The 22,728-nt window shown below is 36.7% G+C and overlaps 1 protein-coding gene across 4 annotated transcripts; it reads left to right on the forward strand.

Moving 5' to 3' along the window:
* The first annotated feature begins 1,334 nt into the window (after positions 1-1,334).
* Positions 1,335-19,479, forward strand: LOC103464421 (dual specificity calcium/calmodulin-dependent 3',5'-cyclic nucleotide phosphodiesterase 1B). 4 transcript variants are annotated; one of them, XM_017304907.2, is made up of 14 exons: positions 1,335-1,472; positions 6,519-6,632; positions 8,737-8,919; positions 9,294-9,360; positions 9,489-9,605; positions 9,878-10,018; positions 10,824-10,924; positions 12,302-12,427; positions 13,884-13,985; positions 14,150-14,270; positions 16,068-16,149; positions 16,768-16,885; positions 18,502-18,638; positions 18,958-19,479. In XM_017304907.2, exons 1-14 carry the CDS (start codon positions 1,396-1,398, stop codon positions 19,152-19,154), a joined length of 1,683 nt encoding a protein of 560 aa, XP_017160396.1. In that variant the 5' UTR covers positions 1,335-1,395; the 3' UTR covers positions 19,155-19,479. The 4 variants fall into 4 exon arrangements, with proteins under 4 accessions (XP_017160396.1, XP_008406727.1, XP_017160397.1 ...); XM_008408505.3 differs by having other exon boundaries at positions 1,343-1,472; positions 19,005-19,479; XM_017304908.2 differs by lacking the exon at positions 1,335-1,472 and adding an exon at positions 4,503-4,728.
* The last annotated feature ends 3,249 nt before the right edge of the window (positions 19,480-22,728 follow it).

Raw genomic sequence — 22,728 nt, forward strand, 5'->3', positions numbered from 1 at the left:
GGTTTGATTCCCACTAGAGGGAACATTTGCATGAATACACAGAGGAGAAAGCATGAAAACAACACGTCAAAGAATAACATTGCAGAATCAGAAGCAGAATTGCTATAGCAGTGGACTAATGTTTGCTTAACATTGTTTTTGCAATGCAGCACACATTAGCATAACTCAGCTTAGTATACTTTCCTATTTTTATGTTAAGAGAGTCAGCATAAATCAGGAAGTTTCGTTGCTATTTAAGTCCAAGCTTTGGGAGAAACTTCATGCTATTTTCAAATTCTGTCAAGTTTTAAAGGAATGGTTTGCTTCTATTTCCGGAACTATAGTGTGAATGTGCCACTGTTAGTTGTGTCAACAAAGCTGTAACTTGTACAGAACATGCACTACAGAATGCTGGCTCATTTCTTGGTAACAGTGTTTAATTGAAAATCAAACTATTTGCTTGGCTTTTTTAAAATATTTGGTCGTTGGATTTATTTTAAACAAGAGTCTTTCTCAAAGACTGCAAATAAAGCCAATTGAGATTTTTGGAAAACATGTGGATGGATTTTGAAAAATTATTTAAAGTAGAGTGGACCAAAATTTCTTCACAACAATTTAAACAACATGAAACTTGTCATCACAAATGCTTGATGACAAATGTTTATCAGACCACTTAGCCAGCAATTAGGGACAATTTCTTCTTTTTAACGTGGAGCCACGAATGTTTGCATAATTGTCCCTTTTTATCTTTATTTATGAAATAATGACACAACATATGTTTTGTATTTCATCATGTTATATTCATCTAATATGGAAAAAGGAGCAAGATAAGAAATCTGGAGGGCTGCAAATATGTTTCCACTTAACTTTAAGCAGGTGAAATACTTGGCCAGATATTGTGTTTGCTGCATTTTGAGTGTACAATTTTAACTTTTTAAAATAATCATTTGTCGTATAGATTGTGTTCTGTAAAATCCTAGAATAGGTAGACATGCAGAAAAGCAACTGTTACCTTGTAACGTTTCTGCATGTTTAAGTTTTGCATGCAAACAAACTGTTCTCCTTGCGACTCCAAGTTCTGAGACCCAGTGGGACAGTTAATGATGGAAACTCTGGTCCCAACATACGGACTCTCTGCTGATGGTGTTGGTGACACAGTGCCTCTTCTGTTGAGTTGTTATGCACTAAGGATTACACACACACACACTTTAACACAAACCACACACAGACTCCTCAATACACAGAGGAGAGCTATGTGAAAGTGTGAGCGTCAAAGGCACTGAGAACTGCAGCAGGTTACACACATCAAATAACCACGTGTTGGATTTACAGAGACACATAGAGGAATAAACTCACTCTGTGCTTCTGTACAACACTGACAAATACACACATGTACGTGATCTGGAAAAAGGAGTTATGACACCTGCTTGCAAGATACACAGAAGATCTGATAGAAATCTGACCGTCGTGACGTGGATGATGACTCTGGAACGGTAAGGCTTTCTCTTTTACTAGTTTTACTTTCATTAAAATATTGAATTTTAAACTGCATTTGATGTTGTCATTTATAACTATCAAGACTTATTATTTTAACAATGAGTCTTTTGGGTATTGTGTTAGTTTGACCTATCAAGGTGAAGTCCACATTATAATAATTACACTGCTGTTGTCAGTGGAAATCAGATACCTATTTTGGTTTTGCTAAACCCATTTAAAGCTATTTTTCAAATAGAGCCTCAGACATGAGCAAGCCTTTTTTAACTTTTCTCTCAGTTACTTAGAAAATACATGATGCCTGTATTTTATTTTTCTGTATTGTTATTTTAGCAACAAACTTGACTTTAACTTTTTGCTCAATGGAAGACAATATGAGAAAGTAAACCAAAAAACTGCATAAAAACAAAATATTTTGATCCTTTGTACTTCTGTCTCATGAGCCTTACAGCTGACGCAACTAACGCCTCTGAATGAAAACAATACTGAAAAACATATCCATCCAAATGAGGTTTATGGAAAACGTTACAATGAATTTGTTTATGCATATTTGTGTTTGAAGTCCCATTCACTGCTGCTTTATTACACTGGAAAAAAATACATATTTTAATTCCTTAAGGCCAATAGACATTACATATTTTTTGATATTTTATATTAAAATTTTGGAATTTAATTCAGATCATTCAGCTATAGACAAGAAACACTTGATTTCTCTCTTTTCTGTCAGATTTTTAATGGATTTTAAAAGACCAAGGTGTGACTTAAAGGAAAACAAAACTTTTACTGTAATCTATTCACTGTTAAGTCAATAAATGTGTTTTTTTAACATATTCAAATGTAAGAAATTTCACTGTTAGACTTTCACTCTCTGATAATACCTCAGTGTATTCTAATTTTACTGAATGGACACTTTAAATAAAAATATTTTGTGCAGGCATCTAAATGCCTGAGCAACACAATAACAAACCAAGATTTTAGAAAAAAAAAAACAGTTATCTGACTGTCATGTTGTGAAACTTTTCACAGTTTGTGTTTCACCAGAAATGATTTACCCTCTTTCTCCTCTCTGCTCTTTTCACTTTCTCCCTCACCCTCTCTTTCTTTGCAATGAGCTGGTGAATAACAAATGGCTCACATTAGTTTGTGAAAAGATAGCAATCAAAGAGGCGTCTGCTTAAAAAATGACAAGTTAAAAAAAACCCTGAAAGGAAGTGAAACACTTTTTGTGAGTAGAAGTCTTTTTGTGCTTTGTCTTCTTATATTTCGTTTGCGTTACACAGGGGATGAAGAGTAACAAGTTTCGATTTTACTTCTCTCCTTGTCCACCATTTGTTGTGGCATGTCAAAGAGCATGGGAGCATGAGAGTCACTCTGACCCAACAGGCAAGGCAGGAGACGGACAGCAGGCAGGGGTTTTCCCAGGCCAAGCAGTCAGACTGCTTTCACAACACTATAAATATACTAATAGATTTAGGATCTACAACTGTAAAGTGTTCAGAAACAACTTTTGCTGTCTACACTGTGTTGCACAATTGTCTGATGTCCTTATATGGGGCCTAAAAAGATATAAAAGTCCATTTTTAGTCATGCATGCTCTCTTTACGGATCTCAAAACACTCTGTTGACATTTATTCGTGCCACACATAAGCACTAATTAATTACTTTGACTTTACTGCTATATTTTATGTATTTTTTTATTTTACAGTTCCCTGCACAAGAAATAATTTCTCCTCAACTTCCCCACCTTTTGTCACATTACACATAAAGTGACACAATTTTAACGTGAAAGTAAAATTACTCTTTCATGTTTTCATGTTTCATGTTGTTGTTTTGTTTTAATAAGCTGATTTGAATCTGACACACCTAAATACAATCCATTGCAACCATTTGCTTTCAAAAGTCACATGATTGGTATAAATATTAAAGTTTTTGGCAAAAAACTTAAACCTAGCACCTCACGTCAATGTGAACACACAGTCCGGTGAAACATGGTAGTGGATGCATCATGCTGTGGTCATGCATTTCTTCAGTAGTAACAACAAAGCCGATCAGAACTACTGGGAGGATGTACAGGCAATCCTCAAAGAAAATCCACCAGAAACTTTAAAATCTCTTCACCTTCCAGCAGGACAAACCTAAGCATAAAGTCAGAGCTGTAATGGAATGGTTCAGATCAAATCATATGCATGTGTCAGAATGGTCTAGTCAAAGCCAACCCCTTAATCCATTTTAGAAAATTGGTGTTTGCACATGCTCTTCATGCAATCAGACTCAGCTTGAGCTACTTTGAAAACAAAGAATAAAAAACCCTCCAAACATGCAAAACTGGTAGAAAAAAACCCTCACAGGCTTGCCGTTGTACTCTGTATGTATGTCTGTATGTTAGTGTATTAACATTTTAAACTGTAGCATAAGAACATGTTGAAAAGGTCATGGCATGTGTAAAACTTTGGCAAGGCATTTTATGTAACATTTTCAGTCAAACTAGATGGTCTAAATTGTGGATTGTCTTTCCTAGACAATATTTGTTTGTGTGTTTTGGTTTTGGGTGTCAGTGAAAGCCTCCCTGTGCAGTTCCCTGATTCGTGGCTGTGGTGGAAAATTCTCCTTTGAGATTTGGCTATACACACACACGCACACACACACACACACACACACCCCCACACACGCACGCACGCACGCACGCACGCACACACACACACACACACACACACACACACACACGCGCGTACGCATGCACATGCGCATGCACATGCGCATGCACAGCTTGAAAGCTTTGCAGTCAACACTTCATCAGTAAGTGAGGTCAACTCTCTCACACTTCATACAACGGGTGTACACAGATACACAAACACTCAGTCACTGAAGAAATAAAAACAGCACCTCTCTCTCTCCCTCTCTCTCTCTCTCTCTCTCTCTCTCTCTCTCTCTCTCTCACTCTCTCTCTTTCACACACACGCACTCAAGCAGACTCATACTGACACAGTTTGGGGCTGACTAACCAATCAGAGAGAAGTGGAGTAAGTCCCCCCAGAAGTGGGTGGGAGAGCTGCTGCAGCTGTTTCAGGGCTCATAAAGTTTGCGTTGGTGGTTTGCAGAACTTTTCAGCTTACTACTCCTTTAAACCAACTTTCCTTTTCATCAACTTTACTTTTTTTTTCATTAAACTCTGGGGTCGATTAGAACAGAGCTTGATTGTGGAATGGCTGAACTGGTGCGAATTCGAAAGAAAAGGCTCCAAATACCTATCTCTAGGTAAGACGTAGGGTTTTCATTAATACAAGATGACATTATACGCTTAAACTGAATTCCACATCTGCATATACTATAAGACAGAAAATGCTAAAGTGCTGAATTGGAGGCACAGCAAATGTTCTTTCCCACAAGTTTCATATCTCTCCAGGTGGCGGTTTCTTGTTTTGCAGAAATGGAAACTTGTGACTCAATAAAAAAACTCTGGTACAGATGGTTTCAGCAGATATTAGGCCCGCCACGTAGGAGCAAAGAACCAGATAGTATTTTTCTACCCTAAAAAATTGCTTGCTTGCTGTTTGCTTTAGGTGTAAGTGGATTTCTTAGAAAAGTTCTTCTACTCACTTTGGCTGCAGGAGTAAACACTTGTCTTGCCCCATGCCTTTGGTGTGGGAGGAAAAGCTGCTGCAGAGGTGGTGGGTCATGTGGTTTTTGTTTTGGTTACACACTGATGTATAATTGTACGTAAGGGTCACAGCTCAAAGCTTTAGGGGTAATATATAATTCTCAGATGCATTTTAACAACACACGGGTTGCAGGTTGGATGCAAATTCTTATATTTGATTTACTCATGTATGACAATTGTATTGTTTTTTCTTGATCTACTTGCAAAAGATAGAGAAAGTGAAATAATTCTGCGGCTGATCTGCCACACATTGCAACTAATACTATATTAAGGATGACATACAACACAGACTGACCAAATTATCTGCCGAAAGCGGATTTCTATTTTGTTTTTCTATGCACACGGTTATATGAACCTTCTTGACTAGTGATATCCCACAAAAGTCCTGTCAGAGGTCCTCCACCTCTGGCCAGTCAAAACAAAAAAGACTAGCTTATCAGGAGAGATTACTTGAGATTGAAAGTGAGCCGTGGCATTCTGAGGCATGCTATTTTTATGACTCCACAGCTTTTGAAAGCTCCTGCCAGTGTGATAAACACTTGAAAAAGCTGCAAGCGTCTCATCCACAGGAATTGGCTCCCTCATATAAGCCCAGCGCAGTTTCAACGCCATACGGGTGGTTAATGAGGGTGTTTTAGAAGAATTCTTAATGGCAGATGATTGTTACGACTGTAAAATAGTCTTGTTTCCAAACAGATTGCAATTTTTGCGGACCGAGACAACGTTTTTTTTCTTTATCACGTCTCAACACATTTGAAATTAAGCCCAAAACCAGGAGGTGGTTAAAATGTAGGTGACACATGCTGCAAGCATTTGGTTTTTGTTCCACTGCAGGGGACTTATTTTTTTCCCTCCAGTTCTCACTCATAACGTGATTAAAAAGTTTCAAAACTAATTTGGAGTGAGCAATTTGGTCTGAAAGGCCCTCAAAATTCAAACAGGGTTATTTTTTCTTTATTCAGTATATTCTGACTTAATCTTTGTTACATAATACCCTAAACAAGGGAATGTTTTCCCTCTCATGGAAAACTTGGCTCTGATGGTGCCCTTTTACCACCGGCTGTCTCTGGATAGTTTGACATTTATGTAATTTCCCAATGATGCATTTCTGCTTGTTGAGATTGCACTGCACTTTTCACTCGACCATGGCAAAAAGAAAGAGCTGTCAATTTATAAAGCTTTTATTTCATTGAATTTCTTGAAGTTTAAGTTAATTTATAAAGGACTGCGTCATGCAATGCAAAGTTCTTCAAAAGGTTTTTATTACCTCCAACTGTTCCCCTTAATCTCAATTGTTGTGAGCGCCGGTACATTTAGCCGGTCAATCTACCATTTTATTTAGCTGAATGTGAGTTCCCCATAACTTGATTGTGCTTTCTGGTTTCAGGCTGAGAAGCATGCTAAAGCAGATCGAGGAGAAGGATGTCGATTTTGAAGAAATAAAAAAAAACTTGGATTTCACGGCATCGTTACTGGAGGCAGTATATCTTGATGGATCGAGGTAAGACAATAAATAGAAATTCAAAGAAGATCCAAATATACATTTAATTGTTGCTCCAGGAGAGGAAACAAGGTCACCAATCACGTTTATAGTTTAAAAAGAAAATCTACTCCAACGTTCATGGGACTTACATATATTTACAATTTTGTGTCCTAACGTGGCATTTTACACAGGAGTCATGTAATATTGAAAAAAATAAAAAATAAATGAAAATACAAAAATCCTTATTGATGCTGACTAGATTGGGTGGTAAATTGTGCATTCAGTGTTACAGGCCAAAAATCTAATTTTACAATTTTCAAGATTTATTCCCTTGAGATTCTTGATTTCTGAGCCTTTTGAACTTGATGTGCTGAAAGAGTCTGCAGTCTGTTTGAGGCTCTTAACACAATTCAAATTCAAAATTGCAATGGGACATACTTTTACAGCGTGAACCACAAGCCACTGATCAAGGAGCAACAACTAAACTAAGTTAGGTTTATGTGTTTTTTTTCCATCAGTGTAAAAAGAGCTAATGCTGTTTTTACTTTCCATCTCAGTCTTGTTGGAATAAAACTGGCAAGATTACCTGCAAATGAGCGTGTGCTATGCTTTTTTTAGGAAGTCTTTTATTGTAGTTTCTTTTGTATTTTCCAATAAAAAAAAACATCACAGAAATATATGTGATTCACAAAACTGCGGGAGCCTTCAAATCGCAGTAGCACTCATTATGTAAGGTTGTTATGTGCCGATCCAGCCTACCCGACTCGGCTGCTCAGCAGACCGATCCTTATCAAAGTGTGTGGAGTTTTATGGAAATTGTTCAAATAAACTGTGTGCAATTAATCGGTAAAAAAGGGAAGAAATTATTTGCTCAATGTCTTTTTGAAAATTGCCGTTTAAGATGTGGTCTGATGTCCCAAGTAGCACTTATTGTTATGTAGCTGCAGCTTTGGCTTTATAAAGACTATATTGCTTAAGCAAAATAAAGCTAAATGACTGCAAAAATGTATGGATTAAGGGATAAAATGCGTCTTCAGTGAAAACTAAAATCTACAAATAATCCTGCAGCCTAACTTGATTTACTTTACAGCTGAGGAGACCACAATCCTTATCAATTTTATCAAGGTACGTCAACGCGTTCATGATGCTTGTTAAAAAAAAAAACAACCCTAACCCTGTTTACATAACAGAGCTGGCTCCAGTCAGAATCAAACTACGAAGCTGCTTAGGTGCACCACACCAAGAGGACGCCCCTAATATTTTAACAGCTGCACCACAGGTCAGGTTTACAAATGTACAAATAAAAAGTCTGTGTCAGCAATATGTTTTTCTCTGCTAAGCCAGTATTAACTCCTGAACATCTGAATCAATAACAGGATTTCTCTAAATAATAATCACATTTTCCCTTTTAAACAATTTTAAACAGTTTATCCCTTTTAAACAGTTTATCTCAAATGGTATTTGTATTGACATGTGAAGTACCTCAGGACATTCAAAGAACAGATTTGGTTTTACAGTAAGTTATTGTATTATGTGGTTTGCTCACTTTCAACAATTTGTTTAGTTATAACTGTAAACAAATGGTTTACATTTGCCATTTCTAAGGTTAGATGTATGATTTGCAAACCTATAAAATCTTGAAAAGTCCAGATAAGAAAAGTTTTACCTTCACTCTGGATGTTTCATAGAGTTGCACACCAACTAAGTTGGAGTGGATGATATGAGCACTCACGACTACTTCAGACAAATAAAACTCTGCATCAGTTTGAAAGAATCATCATGCGTCACCTGCAAAGGACTGATAGCTGACAGGTGGTGGAACTGCATGACACCAACGATTTCCCCTGCTTGCTCGAAGAAAAAGGTAGAGACCCCAGCACCCCTGCTGACAGAGTTGGAAACACGCAGGCTAATCCTTTACCTGTCACCTGGGAGGAGTGAGTGGCTGTCTGTGTGAAATGCAGACAAAAAGAGTGCATAGTTTCCATGAGCCAAGGTTTGACTTGTTATTCAATACGTTGACCTTTACGATCAGGAATTAGTCCAACGAGAACAGATTGTTCCTTTATCATTTTATGACCTTACTTCTGTCTCCCTTCAAATAATCAATGTGTGATCTTAGACAGTGTCTGGAGACAGAGGACGATCTTCAGCAGCTGCAGTCAGACGGGGTCCCATCGGAGGTCACTGACTGGCTGGCGTCCACCTTCACCCAGAGGATTCGACGGCCTTTGAGACGCTCAGATGAGAAGCCCAAGTTTCGCAGCATTGTGCATGCGGTGCAGGCTGGCATATTTGTGGAGAGGTATGCTAGTTCAAACTTTCCGTTTGGATCTGTGTCATCAATTCAAGGGTATAAGTGGGTGTTTCGCTAACAGCACAACCTCCTGCAGGAAACTAATAGAACCACTTGGCTGTATTCCTTATACCATTTCGCTAAAGCTGTAAATTATTTGTTTCCTCTCCCAGTATTCCAACTCGTAACATTCATTAAGTTCATTTTACAACTGCAGATTTAAACTGTGAAACATTAGCCTTCATTTATTTCCTGGAAAACATTCTTACACTGAGGGCAGAGGCTTTAGGGGATTAGTATAAACACCTCCAGAGTCAAGTTTGCTGCACAATGTCAACATCTGAACTTTAACTGAACTCAAGATAAACACTGCATTATTCCAGGATGTTCAAGAGGGCCTACACATCAACTATGCCAGACCAACCTGAGGCAGTCGTAAACTGCCTTAGGGTAAGTCCACACTAACCTGCTACCTCAGAGTGTGCAGCATGTTTATTTGATAAATGGCACATTCTTAGAAAAAGGATCAGTGCAGGTATGCTCCAGTGGGGCTGCTACTTTTCTCTCTTTCTCTTCAGGATGTGGACCGTTGGAGCTTTGATGTTTTTGCTCTGAACTCCGCTAGCTCTGATCACGCACTACAAACTCTGTTCTTTGAACTGATCACAAGATATGACCTCAACAGCCGCTTCAAGGTCTGTAACTGATGCTGTATCGAGCTGACTTTTAGCAAATTTATTTTTAACGTGCGAGCATGAGGTTGGACAAAATGTCCCTCAGAGAGACATGAACTCTCACCGCTAATTGTGTGTAATGCGTAGAAAATAATCAGATAGAAAGATTGTTCCATTTTGAAAATGATCTTCTTTGCATCATGTGCGTTATTTGACCTTTTTACCTAATTCAGGTTGTTTTCTGAGTTTAATCCAGGCACAGATGTTAATTGATTACATAATGCTTTCTCTAGATTCCCATCTCATGCCTGACTGAATTCCTATCTGCCCTGGAAAAAGGATACTGCAAATACAATAATCCATATCACAACCTCCTTCATGCAGCCGATGTGACTCAGACCATGCACTGTCTGCTGCTGCGCTCCGGACTCGTGGTACCGTTCACTCAAAAATTATTACTGACTTCACCCACTTTTTTTTCAATCATCTGTTTTTTGGAGGGATGTTTGTGGCTAATATTGCCCACAAAACCCATCTTTCTTCATCTTCTCTGTTTTACATTTTGTCTGTGATTCAGAAATAGGAACAAATTACATAACACGCATCGATGAAATTATATTTTTCTACTTTGTTTTTTTTCTGTATTCTCGCTCATGTGTCAACAACCCTCTGATTTATCCTTTGAGTGTCAGACTCTGTAAATGATCAATGATTTCTGGGTCAGCGCTGAGTGGCTTAAAGAGAATTTATTTCAAAGTGGTGCTTTCAATAGTCTGATCCTCGACTGAATGTACAATTAAAACATTCAACATTCAAAGACATTTTTATACAAAAGCACTTCCTTAGAGGCGAAATAGGAATCAGGGATTCTTACTGGCAAAATTGTGTCTGATGTTGTGACTGACTTGAATTGAAAAGGGTTCATTAATTTTTTCATCCATTAACTGAACATGATGCGGGGGACTTTGTTCTTTAAAGAGGAGCCCAAGATTTTACTTAAAAATAAATCAGTTCCAGTTCCTCTAAAAATCTAATTTCAGCCAGCATGTGTATAGAATGCCCCCAAAAGTTTGAGATTCGACATACTTTATTTTTTCCATTTCTAAGAAAAATCATAGCAAAGTCTTGGTTATTCTGATGTTTCTTTTTCCTTTTTTTTTGTATGCAAAGCATCTTCTTACGTTGTTCAGACCTGACATGTTGCTTATCCATTTAATTGTGTCCCTTTTGTTCACCAAGCACTGGCTGACAGAGCTGGAAGTGATGGCTTCCCTGTTTGCTGCAGCCATTCACGACTTCGAACACACGGGAACCACAAACAACTTTCACATCCACACAAGGTCGGCTTTATTTCCTGCGCCATCTATTATAAACCTTGTGTATTGTTTGTAAAGTGCCTGTTGCATAAATGTCACATTGCGAAACTTTAAAACAGAGCTAGAGATAGAAGTAGATTCAGAAATAGTAAGAAAAAACATATACATATAGCTTTTAAGGAATTTGGGGAATGAGGTGAGATCTTTCTAAAGCAAACATGGCTTTAAGGAGGGAAAAGCAGTATTTTTAGATTTTTCCAACACAGTCTCCAAGCACCCATTTTAAGTGCTTTTTCTTATTTTGGAAATACAATAAGAAACATAAGGATGTCTGTCTACAATCAACATTCATTACATCATAAGGATAAAATTATAATGAGGGTAAAAGTCATATAAGAATATTATTTATTAAACATAAGAATAATGTTATAGGGTAATTATTATTTTTAAATGCTTTTAAATTCTTTAAGTATTTTCTGAAGTGCTTTACTTTTCTGTGCTTTCTCCCATGTCAGTCATGCTTCCTTGGATTAAGTTATCAGTTTGTGATCAGTTTCTGCGGACATCAAATTATCATTAAAATAATATAGTGCCTTGGAAAACTAATGTTCTTTTTGTCCAATGTAATATTATTATGTTTTTATATTGCTGTCAGCCAACAGTTACTTTTAACTTTTCTACTTTCAGTACTTCCCCCTTTAAAATAACATCGCTTTTAGGATACTTTACAATAAAAGTAAAAACTGCCTTTGTTTGCTGAATCTGTAGATCTCCAAACATATAGTAGCTCTTTTCCAATCATTTTTTTAAGTGTAAAGTTTTTCAGAGGCTTTAAAATAAAACCTTATAGTAAATGGCTTTGTGTCTGTGAAGAGCTTTATCAAGAGATGGCTAATGCCCTTCACATGACAGTCATTCATGCATCCAGCCTCAAGGGGGCTGAAGTATCTTAATCGACAGAGGCAGGTAGAACAGGAATCGTACCAGCAACTCTCTAATTGTGGGGTGAACTCCTAACACCGTCACCTCCATCGTCTTGATTGAAAAATTTCACATAATCTCCTTTAGTTCTAATTTTAAGACCCTAACATAAAGCTGGTAATCAAATAATTTGTTAATTACCTTTAAAATAGTGAGTCATTCATGCACATGGTTGACCTTTTTTTTCCCAACATTTCACGCTCTCTTCAGTGTGAAACTCATCATTATAGTTTTGCCATCACAGTTATTTAATTGCTCCCTAAGGCTTTTACTTTTAATCACATTTTCCAAACTCTCCATGCCAAACAGTCACTTTACTGTTTGACTGCATCTTTATTCATTTATGCATTTTAAAGCGTGGATATCACAAGACTTTCTGTTTATTACCAACTCGTCTTTATCGTTCTGTCTGTGTTCCAGGTCAGAGTTTGCTCTGATTTACAACGACAGATCTGTGCAGGAAAGTCATCACCTAAGTGCAGCATTTCGCCTGCTGCAGGACGACCAGATGAACATCTTCATTAATTTGACGCGAGAAGAGTGGATGTAAGATAATTACGTTCATTCTATTTTAAAATGTATCAACATTTATAGTTAATTTGAGATAACACGAAAGATAAAATGCCGGTAGATCATACTACATAAGCTGTGCATAATGTTTTCTGCACTGTGGCTGTGACATTTATTCTTTATTGGTTTACTTGCCAACTAAAAAATAAACAAATCTCAACTGACTTTATGATTTATATTAGCTGACACAAGACTACTTTAATATGTTAAACATGACATAGTATTATGGATTCACCTGATATGCATCTGTGATCACTGGAGCTGCTTGGAGATGGTCTTAAAACCCTCGAAAAACAATTCAAAAGCAGTGCCTGATTTTTCCTTGGTTTATATTCTGTAATTTTTTTATGTATTATTAATTTAGCTGAGAAATGTGTCTATCAACCAAAGCAGCAGTGAAATGATTCTTGTAACATCATAGGCTGAGAAGCTACAGAGAGAGGAAGAAGCTATCACCCCAAAGGCAACATGAAAAGTAAACAGGAACAGGTTCTATAGTCTCAAAAAAAAAAATTAATAGAAGTTTAACCATAATGTCCATTTTTACATTTGGAGAACAAAGGGGAAGTTTGTGAGTGTGAGAAACCCAGGGGCATGCTGTTGTGGCTGTGTTTTATTGCAGAACATTCTGGTGCACTTCACAAGATGATTGAGCTAATGAATAAGAAACACTATGGAGAAATGTTGAACCAGCATCATAAGACTTCAGCCACAACTGGGTCTCCCTAATGGATAAAGACCTTATTAATTAAAGTGAAATATTTATTACAAAGCGGGTCTAGGACAGAAAGTCCTAATCTCAGTCCCAAAGAAAATTTGTTGGCAGAGCTAAAGTAGTGTGTCTAAGAAAGACGGCCCACAATTCTCAGTAAATTACATCAGTTCTGCATAGGAAATGGACGGTAGATTAAACTACCACGTTACATTCACCTTAAATTTCCTAAGAGTCTGTAAAGGATCATTTTTACCTATAATGACGAACTGTTCACTAGCAACTAAGTCTGCAGCTGCATCTGTCAGGCCTTATAATGATGTTGCAATGCTGAGTTTCCATTACAGTAAAGATTGATGGCTGACTTTAAGGTAAAACCGAAGCCTCCTAAAACATCATCAGTGGAGTTTGTGTCGGGAAATAATTTACAATATCCGCACCGTCTGCGTTAATGGAGTCATTTGCTTCATACTTCACACACCCGGTGCGGCTGTAATATTCACTGTGGAGCTGTGCAGAGATAAACACAGCAGCATGCCGCAACAGGCTCCTTTTGCAGTTAGTGTTACCATGAGAACAAGGAAATCCATCAGTGAAGTTAAAAAGGTTGCAACCTCACAGAGTTCTCCCGCCTGCCACTTTTACTTTATATGGTTCCGTCACATCATTCAAGGCCGGCCAGTAAACTGCGAGTCTGTGTACGTCTGTGTGTGTTTACAGGGAGATGCGATCACTTGTTATAGAGATGGTTTTGGCCACTGACATGTCCTCCCACCTACTTCAAGTAAAAGCAATGAAATCCTGTCTACAACAACAAGAGCGGTAGGTGCAAAACCCAGAACTTACGTATTGGCTCTTTAGAGGCGTTTGAAATGTTTCAAACTACAATCTGGATGAAATAACTGTGTGTCTTATACTTTCTGAACTGTGTCAGAACTGCTTTGTCTTCAGGCAACATAAACAAAGCATTATGCTTTTTCCATCAGGATGGATAAGCCCAAAGCGTTGTCTCTGTTACTGCACACGGCTGACATCAGTCATCCATCCAAGCCCTGGGCGCTGCACTCTCGCTGGACCAAAGCCTTAATGGAGGAGTTTTTCAGGCAGGTAGGCATCTGAATAGAGCTGATCTGACACAGACCTTTTTTTTTTTTTTTTGTACTTTTTCTCCTCCTAATTTAAATTATAACAATTAGATTTTTGGCACAAGTAATTTGATTTAATCATTTGCAACAGAGGGATTCCTAGAAAGCTTCACTTCATCCTGGACAAAGTGAAAGTTGTGGAAATATCACTCAATCTTCTTTTCACTAGTTCACATGACCAAGTTTCAATGCTGTCATGTGCTAAGAACTTTGCAAATCTATATCTACAAATAAAAAAGGCAGTAAAATGTCCTATTATTTAAAAAAAGAAAAATCCTCTGAAAACCAGCTGATGCACAAACTGTCTCTGATAACTACAACTGTATAAACATTTTCCACTATCTCTCCAATTGCTTCCTGTTTTGACTGATATTCACCATATGTTGCTAAAGAGGCTAAACTGTGACGTCGGACTTTTAGTTTTGGAAATATAAAGCATGTTTGAATCCTTCCTTTGATTCTTTTATTTCTCCATCTCGTTACAATCTGAGTCTTTCCCCAAATAGTTAGCGTGTGAATAAAATCAAGCGTCCGGTGCCGCCTGCAGTGCTGTAAAAAATATTTGCTCCCTTACAGATGTATGTTTTTTTAAACATATCTGTTAAAAATAAGTTTTTCACCAATGGCTGATCATTTATTACAGGGGAAAAAATCCAAACTTAATCTGGTTCTTGTGATATCATTTCAGTACCTACCTGAGACAATAATCTTTGCAAAACGATCTGAAAAAATGCCCATTGTAGAAAAAAAGTAGAGAATTCACCTCTGACTTCAGCTCAGTTTTCTACTTTGGGTTCGACTACGCATCAGTTTTCACAAATGGCTTGGCACATTAAAATTACAATAACAATGTAAGAATGTTTCTTTTGACTGCTTGGTTCTCGTTTTGGGTTATGTTCCGTTTTGCCACGGTTTTGTGGTAAATACCTCAGCAAAGTTTGCAAAAAATTCCTAAAGCTTAAAAGATATTATTTTTACAAAACAAAAATCTCTGACTAGCTTTAAAGGTATGAATTACACTTCTGGAAGAGCTTATTTTCTGTAATGTTAGTGGCTTTTCTGTACTCAGAAAATGAGTTTACTTATTTTACAGTATTTTGGTCTGAAACCCCTTTAGGAAACATGCTGAGTTTATGTTTTGTTGCCTTTAAACTCTGGTAATCATTGGGATTTATTTAAGAATTTCCTTTGGTATGGTTTGAGGCAACGTTATTGCAGGAAATGACAAAAAAGACCAGGGCTCCAGGGTACAACTGGACCATTAAAACTTTACACAGTTGAGATGCACTCTACTTGAAATGTTTTCAATAATTTTACATGCATCACTATATTTATGGCACTTGTCTTAACTACAGTGTAATTATTCACCTTACGTAAATACAAGAAAGTCAGTCTTTATAAATGTGTGCATCTATAAATGAGTGACAGTTTACAAACACTGTAATCTGAAAAGCCAAACATGTTTCCCTTAAAAGCTACCTCGACTTAAATCTGATGTGAGACTTGCAATTATTTTAACAATGTTTTTTTTTTTTTTTGACAGATGTTGGGCAGTTTTCCTGTCTCTGTGAAAACAAGATGTGGAAACTCTGAATAGGCTCTTTTGTACCTTTAAAAACACAGAACCGCCTGCTCACAAAACGCTCCGTCTAAAAGTTTCAGTTGGTTGTTTGTTGGAATAACCTAACCATAGAAAGTTATTTTCAGGTCATGTGTGGGATGCCATTGAATCTTCTCTTGTTCTCTCTATCTTTGTGAGGGCGATAGAGAGGCGGAGCTCGGCCTTCCCTTCTCTCCACTGTGTGATCGAAAAAGTACCTTAGTAGCCGAGTCCCAGATAGGTATGTCTCAATGATGCTCCTGTCTTTTAAGCAGGATATAGTTGTTGTCTACAATGCCTCTGTAGAAGAACAAACACGTGTTCTTATTTGCCAGGTTTTATGTTTGTCATTATTTTTCAAAATTGAAGAAACTTGAAGAAAATCATTTACTCTGAACTTCTGAAATGTGTGTTTTTTTTTTGTTTTTTTACTGATGCAAACGGTACTTTACGAACATTAGCTCTAATCACCTTTATAAATCCCCACCCCTTGAACTTTTTTCAAATTCTTTCACACTATTCCCAAAAATTTGCAAGGACTTACCTTGATAATCTGCTTAAAGAGTAAATATAATCAACCTGATTGTGTTTTAACCAGTGTAAAACCAGCTGTTAGTGAACAAACAGCATCATGAAGACTGTGGCAAAGCCTGAAAAGTGCCATTTACAGACACACTGTCAATGTTTTTAGTATTTGCAAAAATGTGGAAAACCGTGTAACATTTCCCTTCCACTTCAGAATTAAGTACTACTATGTGTTGTTGTGCCACTCATGCTCCCAAAAGTTCAAAGTACATTAATTATAATGTGATCTACTGTAGGTACCTCAGTAACGACATGCTGACATTTGTCCTTACAGGTTTCATTGACTTCATTGTGTATCCTACGTTTTCCCTGTTGACGGAAATGGCAGAGAAAATTGTTATTCCCTTGGTGGAGGAAAACCCAGGTCCCCCGGATCCCTGCAACAGACACAGGTACTGTAGGAAAAAAATATTTTCCTCTCATGTTTGACTGTTGTTTTCATGCTACAATCATCTAACCTGAGGATGAAGTAAATTGCTAAAATTATGTATGAAGTTACATTTGATTCTTAAGTTGGATCAAGAATTAAAGTCTTTCCAGAGTTGTTATGTTTTAAACATGAAGGTCTGGATTTAAATTCATATTAAATACCTGGAAACCACAAGGAGCAAGCATTAGGGAGAGACAAAAAATATTAACAAAACCTAAATACTTCTTTTACACTTACTCATCTCACAAGATCAGTAAGTGTAAAGGCTTTTAAAGCCTTTACACTTTAAAAGTTATTTCTCTTGAGATATGGTCTTTGACTTGTATCTATTATATAAATCCAACCTTCGTTTGAATTTTAAGTGAATCAGCACTGATTTGCAAACATTTTTGACACAGCTACTTGATCATAAAATTTTGGATATGTATGATTATTATTAGAGCCAGAGGGCTCTATACAGGCAACAAGCAAGGACTCTTATCTCTTTCTCAGCAGAAATAACGTAGACACTTAGACTGTTGTCTCCTTAACAATAACATCATCTGCACTGTCGACAAAATATAGCCGATACAAGGCTGAGAACGACAGCTGCTGAAAAAGGGAAGTCCGAACTGAGCGAGACACAGCAGATAATCTTACCCCACATTTCTGAAATAAAGAGGATGTGACAGTATGTACATTATTTTTTGTTTAGTTGCTGTTCAACAGAATTGAATGTAAGGAGGGTATCAATGCACAGAAATGAGGTCATCAATAAACAAAAGAGCAAACTTGTTCTTGACTGGACGTAATTGTCTGAGTATTTTTTTAAGGAAATATAAGGATAAATTACCAAAATGACTGGGAGATCATGGAAGAGATGACAATATTTATGTTCATTGTAAAAATTTAAAAAAGATAGACTTTTTAGATAGATAGATAGATAGATAGATAGATAGATAGATAGATAGATAGATAGATAGATAGATAGATAGATAGATAGATAGATAGATAGATAGATAGATAGATAGATAGATAGATAGATAGATAGATAGATAGATAGATAGATAGATAGATAGATAGATAGATAGATAGATAGATAGATAGATAGATAGATAGATAGATAGATAGATAGATAGATAGATAGATAGATAGATAGATAGATAGATAGATAGATAGATAGATAGATAGATAGATAGATAGATAGATAGATAGATAGATAGATAGATAGATAGTATTTTGTCTTGTGACCTAACAAGGTGAAAATTACCAACAAGCTATAAATACTTACACACCAAATTTATGCTCATCTAAGAAAGGGAAGACAAAAGCTATGAATTTTGAGATATTTGAAATTCAAGAAGTGTGTGAAAACATGATTATGAAAGCAACAATATACTTAAAGAAAAGTCCATGATTTAATTGCATGTAGCATGTTTAAAGATCCTCCTCTTTTTGTTCAGTGGGAAAACAACATATGATTGATCTGTTCCTGGTGGGTCCACATAAAAGTCTGGACTGCTTTAGTGTTCAGGATTCATTTGAATGTCAGCATGAAAATCAATACGAGCATAAATGACAATTGTTATTTGCTCTCAGTAATCTCTGGAAGGAGAGCTCCAGGGGTCTGCAGTGGAGTCTGGCACACATCACAGCTGAGCTGGTGAGCTTTCGCTCGACTTGGACTCGACACACAGAAGACAACAAGCTCAAATGGAAAGAGAGTGGCTCAAATGGTAGGTTTCTCTGACAGCAGCCATACTTCACATAAAGAAAAAAAATATAGATAGGCACTTTTGTTGAACTATTTTAAAGCAATTCAATCCTAACATGTTTTTTTCTGATGTAAAGAAATAATTAATGGTACCAGAAATACAATTTTGAAAAACTTCAGCTGCAGTCTAATAGATGATTTGTTTTAAGAAATATATGCCTCATTTTGGCAAAGTCGAAGCATCTTGGCTCCATCACTTTGATTTAATTTGTTATCTTAATTCATTTCAGAGTGATCTCATGCTGAGATTAACAGATACGGGTACTTTGTTTTTCTTTCAGCTTATCAACATTTTCCAATCCCTTTTCCAACCTTTTATTTCCTCCAGGATTTTCTGACTCCAGCGTTACAAAAGAACAACAATCCAGGGAGGAGGAGCGGTCAGAAAAATCTCTGCAAGACAGCAGTGAAAATACAAAACAGTAGAAGGGACTTTCTTATGATTTGGGCTTGCTACCAAGAATTTATACACTGTTAAACTGAGGCTGGGAATAACGTTTTGTAACAAAATCACACAATCTTTTGTTATAATGTGTGACAGAGAAGGAGGCATGATTAGACTTAAGATCATCTCCCAAACGTAAGATGATGTGCAATACATACATATGTCAATTGTGTCTTATTTCAAGAGTAAGTTGTACATCACAGTAATTTAAATGGAAAGTTGACATGCTGGTCATGTCATTTAGTTGTCAGACATTTTTATTTAAATTTCCACTTAAACACGACAGAAGCTTTTTCCAGTTGTAGTTATAAAACTACGCAGACTTATTTATCCTGCATTAAACTCTAAACATACATCATTTTGACTTATGTGACTTATTTAAGAGTGCAGCATTTGCACTTATTTTGCACCAGTTTCCAGATTTATAAAGCATGGTTTTAAATTCTAGCCTTTTACTTTCTATATATTTCTAGCATTTAAATTGGTAGTTTGCTAATATTTGCCTGACATAATCACATGGAGGTATTTGCTGCAAAGTATTTGTACATTGTAACTGTGAAGTCACATAGAACTGGGTTTGAGTAATTCTGTTAGTGTAGAACAATTTAGTCCAGGTTTGAAGTGTCAAAAAAACCTGTTTTGACTTTGTAGTTATAAATACACTGAAGATATAATCAGGCCGAATCACCATTTAGTCATTTCCCACAGCGGACTAAAACCAGAAGCCACCTTCAACTTCGCATGACTCTGTACGGCTCCGAGAGGCCTCTCCGTTCTGTTAAATAAACATTTAATAAATATTTATCCATAAACTCCTAAGGAGTTTATGGGATGTTTGGTGATTTAATATGTGCTGCAAGATGCCAACAATACTCTCAGTCCCCACAATCTTAAGCAAGGTGCTTTTGCAGTTTGTTAATACTGAGTCCAATGACGCCTCCTGCTGTACGGGCATGCTAATTACCCACAAGTCACTTATTTTTGCTCGACTATCGACGTTACAAATGTAACAAAACGTACTTGTACTTCAGAATTTGAAGAGGGGCAGCTGCTGTTTTGTAATAACATATTAAAATTTAAACACCTTTTCTGATTCTACAAAGTTTACAGATGCATTCTGGTTCTGTGGTTTACATGATTGTAAAACTAGGAAGAGATTTATTTTCTAGATCTGCTGAAAACTCACAGGCTTTCTGTATGGACTTTATTTGATTAAAGCTGGGGATCTGGGTGGGCCATTCCAAAAACGAGTTACTTTGGCAGATTTGCAAAGATAATTTTTGAACCTAAATCTGCAGGGGAATAAATATTTTGGTCTTAACTCAACATTCAAATTCTGGCCCAGGAGTCTCTATTAGTGGCTTCATCTGGGAGAGAAGCAAAGCTAAACTGAGCCAGTTGTTAAATTTAGTTGATGAAAAACAGATACTTATAGTTAGTGGCTGCAATTGGTCCTTCTCAAAGGATTGGCAAGATTAAACACAGGTCACAGGTCCTTCTCAAAGGATTGGCAAGATTAAACACAGGTCACAGGTCCTTCTCAAAGGATTGGCAAGATTAAACACAGGTCACAGATCATATTTTTTCAGAGAGAACCTTAAGCAATTGGCCACAACAGTTCTGCTGATTCGGCTGCTCCTAGAAGGTGCCATAGCTATGCAGAAATGTTGAGTAAATTGCAACTTCTATGAAGAGCAAAAACACCAAAAAAAATTATTCAGTCATAGTTCGAGATAATCCATAACTGGGAGTAGTAGCAGAATGCAGTCTTAATAAAACCAGCTTTCAGCCTTTGAATTTAGACATGAATTTTACATATAGTATAGATTACTTTTATTGGCCCTCAGTGGGGAAAATCAAGGTACACCAGCAACAAAGTGATAGAAAAGCTGAAGCCTGCAGATTCACACCAAGCTAAAAATATGAAAACTGAGAGTAAGAAAAGAAAAGAGACTACACAGAAATTAATAGTGATTTAAAGAAATGTGCCACTGAGTATGATAATTTAAAAAAAAAAGTGAATGTTTGTTTATAAATGAGATTGTAGTCAATTCTTTTCTGTATCACGTTGTTTTCATGTTTATTTTTACTGGATGTGCAACACAATCACTAAATCCTTGTTGGACATTTCTGCAAATTCCCCTCCAACCACCACCCATCCAACTTGATGCATGTGTACAACTAATATCTGTTCAAGAGGCACCAAGAATCATAATTGAAGCCTTTTGGAGACATCTAGGTGTCTGAGTTATGCCCCGGATATCTCTATAAGGCCTTAGGGTAGTTTTCCTTATCTATAAAGAAAGCCAGGGGTCATGGTATGACTCATGAACAGACCAATACCATCCTTACGATAAGCCATGGTGGTGGCAGCACAATGCTATGGGGATGCTTTGCAGCAGCAGGAACTGAGCGATCTTATCCCGAGACTGGGGTGACGGTTCATTTTTCTGCAGGACAACAACCTAAAGCACATAACCAAGATCCCAAAGGCTTCAGAACCACTCGGAATAGTTCTAGACGGTCAAGCCAGACTCGAATCCTATTGAACGTCTCTGAAAATGGTTGTAACCTGACAAAGCCACGGAACAGAATGAGTGAATCTGTCTGAAGATTGGTGAGCTGAGCTGGTGGCATCAAATTCATAAAGACTTGAGGCTGTGTCAAAGGTGGATCAATAACATATTAAACCAAATTTATGAATACCTGATTTTCTATTTGTAAGAAATTTTCAAAATCAATCAAAAGAAATCTCTTTGTGATAATGCAGTGTTTGTGTGTGAAATTATGAGGAAATAAATGAATCCAATTTGGACAAAGGCAGAAACACGAGCTGTGTAAAATGTTAGGTACTGTGATTACCTTCCAGATGCATTGTAGTTATTGTAATCATAAATAAATTCAGGCAATAAGAATTAAAAATCCTTACAATGAAGCTTTCAGTATTCTGTTCTGAGCAGGCACCAGTTACACCAAAACATAATTTACTAGTAATGTGACCATTTTGAAATTCTGACATTTTCTACTCCTCCACCAGGAGGAGGCATAGAGTAAGAACATATTCTGCTGCCCCAACTGAGTATTAAACTTCAGATGTTTTCAACAGAGGTTAAGCTAAAGACATTACATGGTTTCTAATATGTATGTATTTAATTTGAGTTTTTAAATGTAGTACATTTAATGTAAGATGACCAGTGCCTCATGACTCACTACAATGCTTATAGCAAACATTTTCTGGTGTTCATGATTTCCTTTTAAGAATGCAAACAATAACCACAGCGGCCCAGTTTATTCAACATTGTAAGTTAAGCATAGATCTAAATTGCACATGAAAGTTCATTTTGTAATTTTTGCAACATATTTTAATCACAACACTTTTTTTCTGAATGGATCTTAAAAAATATATATGAAGATGTGCTGATGTACTTTACCTAGAGATACAAATGCTCTAAAAATAGCATTTACTTTTGTCTGTATCACTTGTAACTTTAAATGCTGCAGTGTCACAAAATGCATTTGTTGAATCCTGCCTTCTTCATGAAAAATGAATGTGGTTTTATACTCTTGGGTCTAAGTACAGTGAATTATTTAAGCTAAAGGGTCTATT

This window comes from Poecilia reticulata, chromosome 5, assembly GCF_904066995.2.
Source record: "Poecilia reticulata chromosome 5, P_reticulata-male-v2, whole genome shotgun sequence".
NCBI lineage: Eukaryota > Metazoa > Chordata > Actinopteri > Cyprinodontiformes > Poeciliidae > Poecilia > Poecilia reticulata.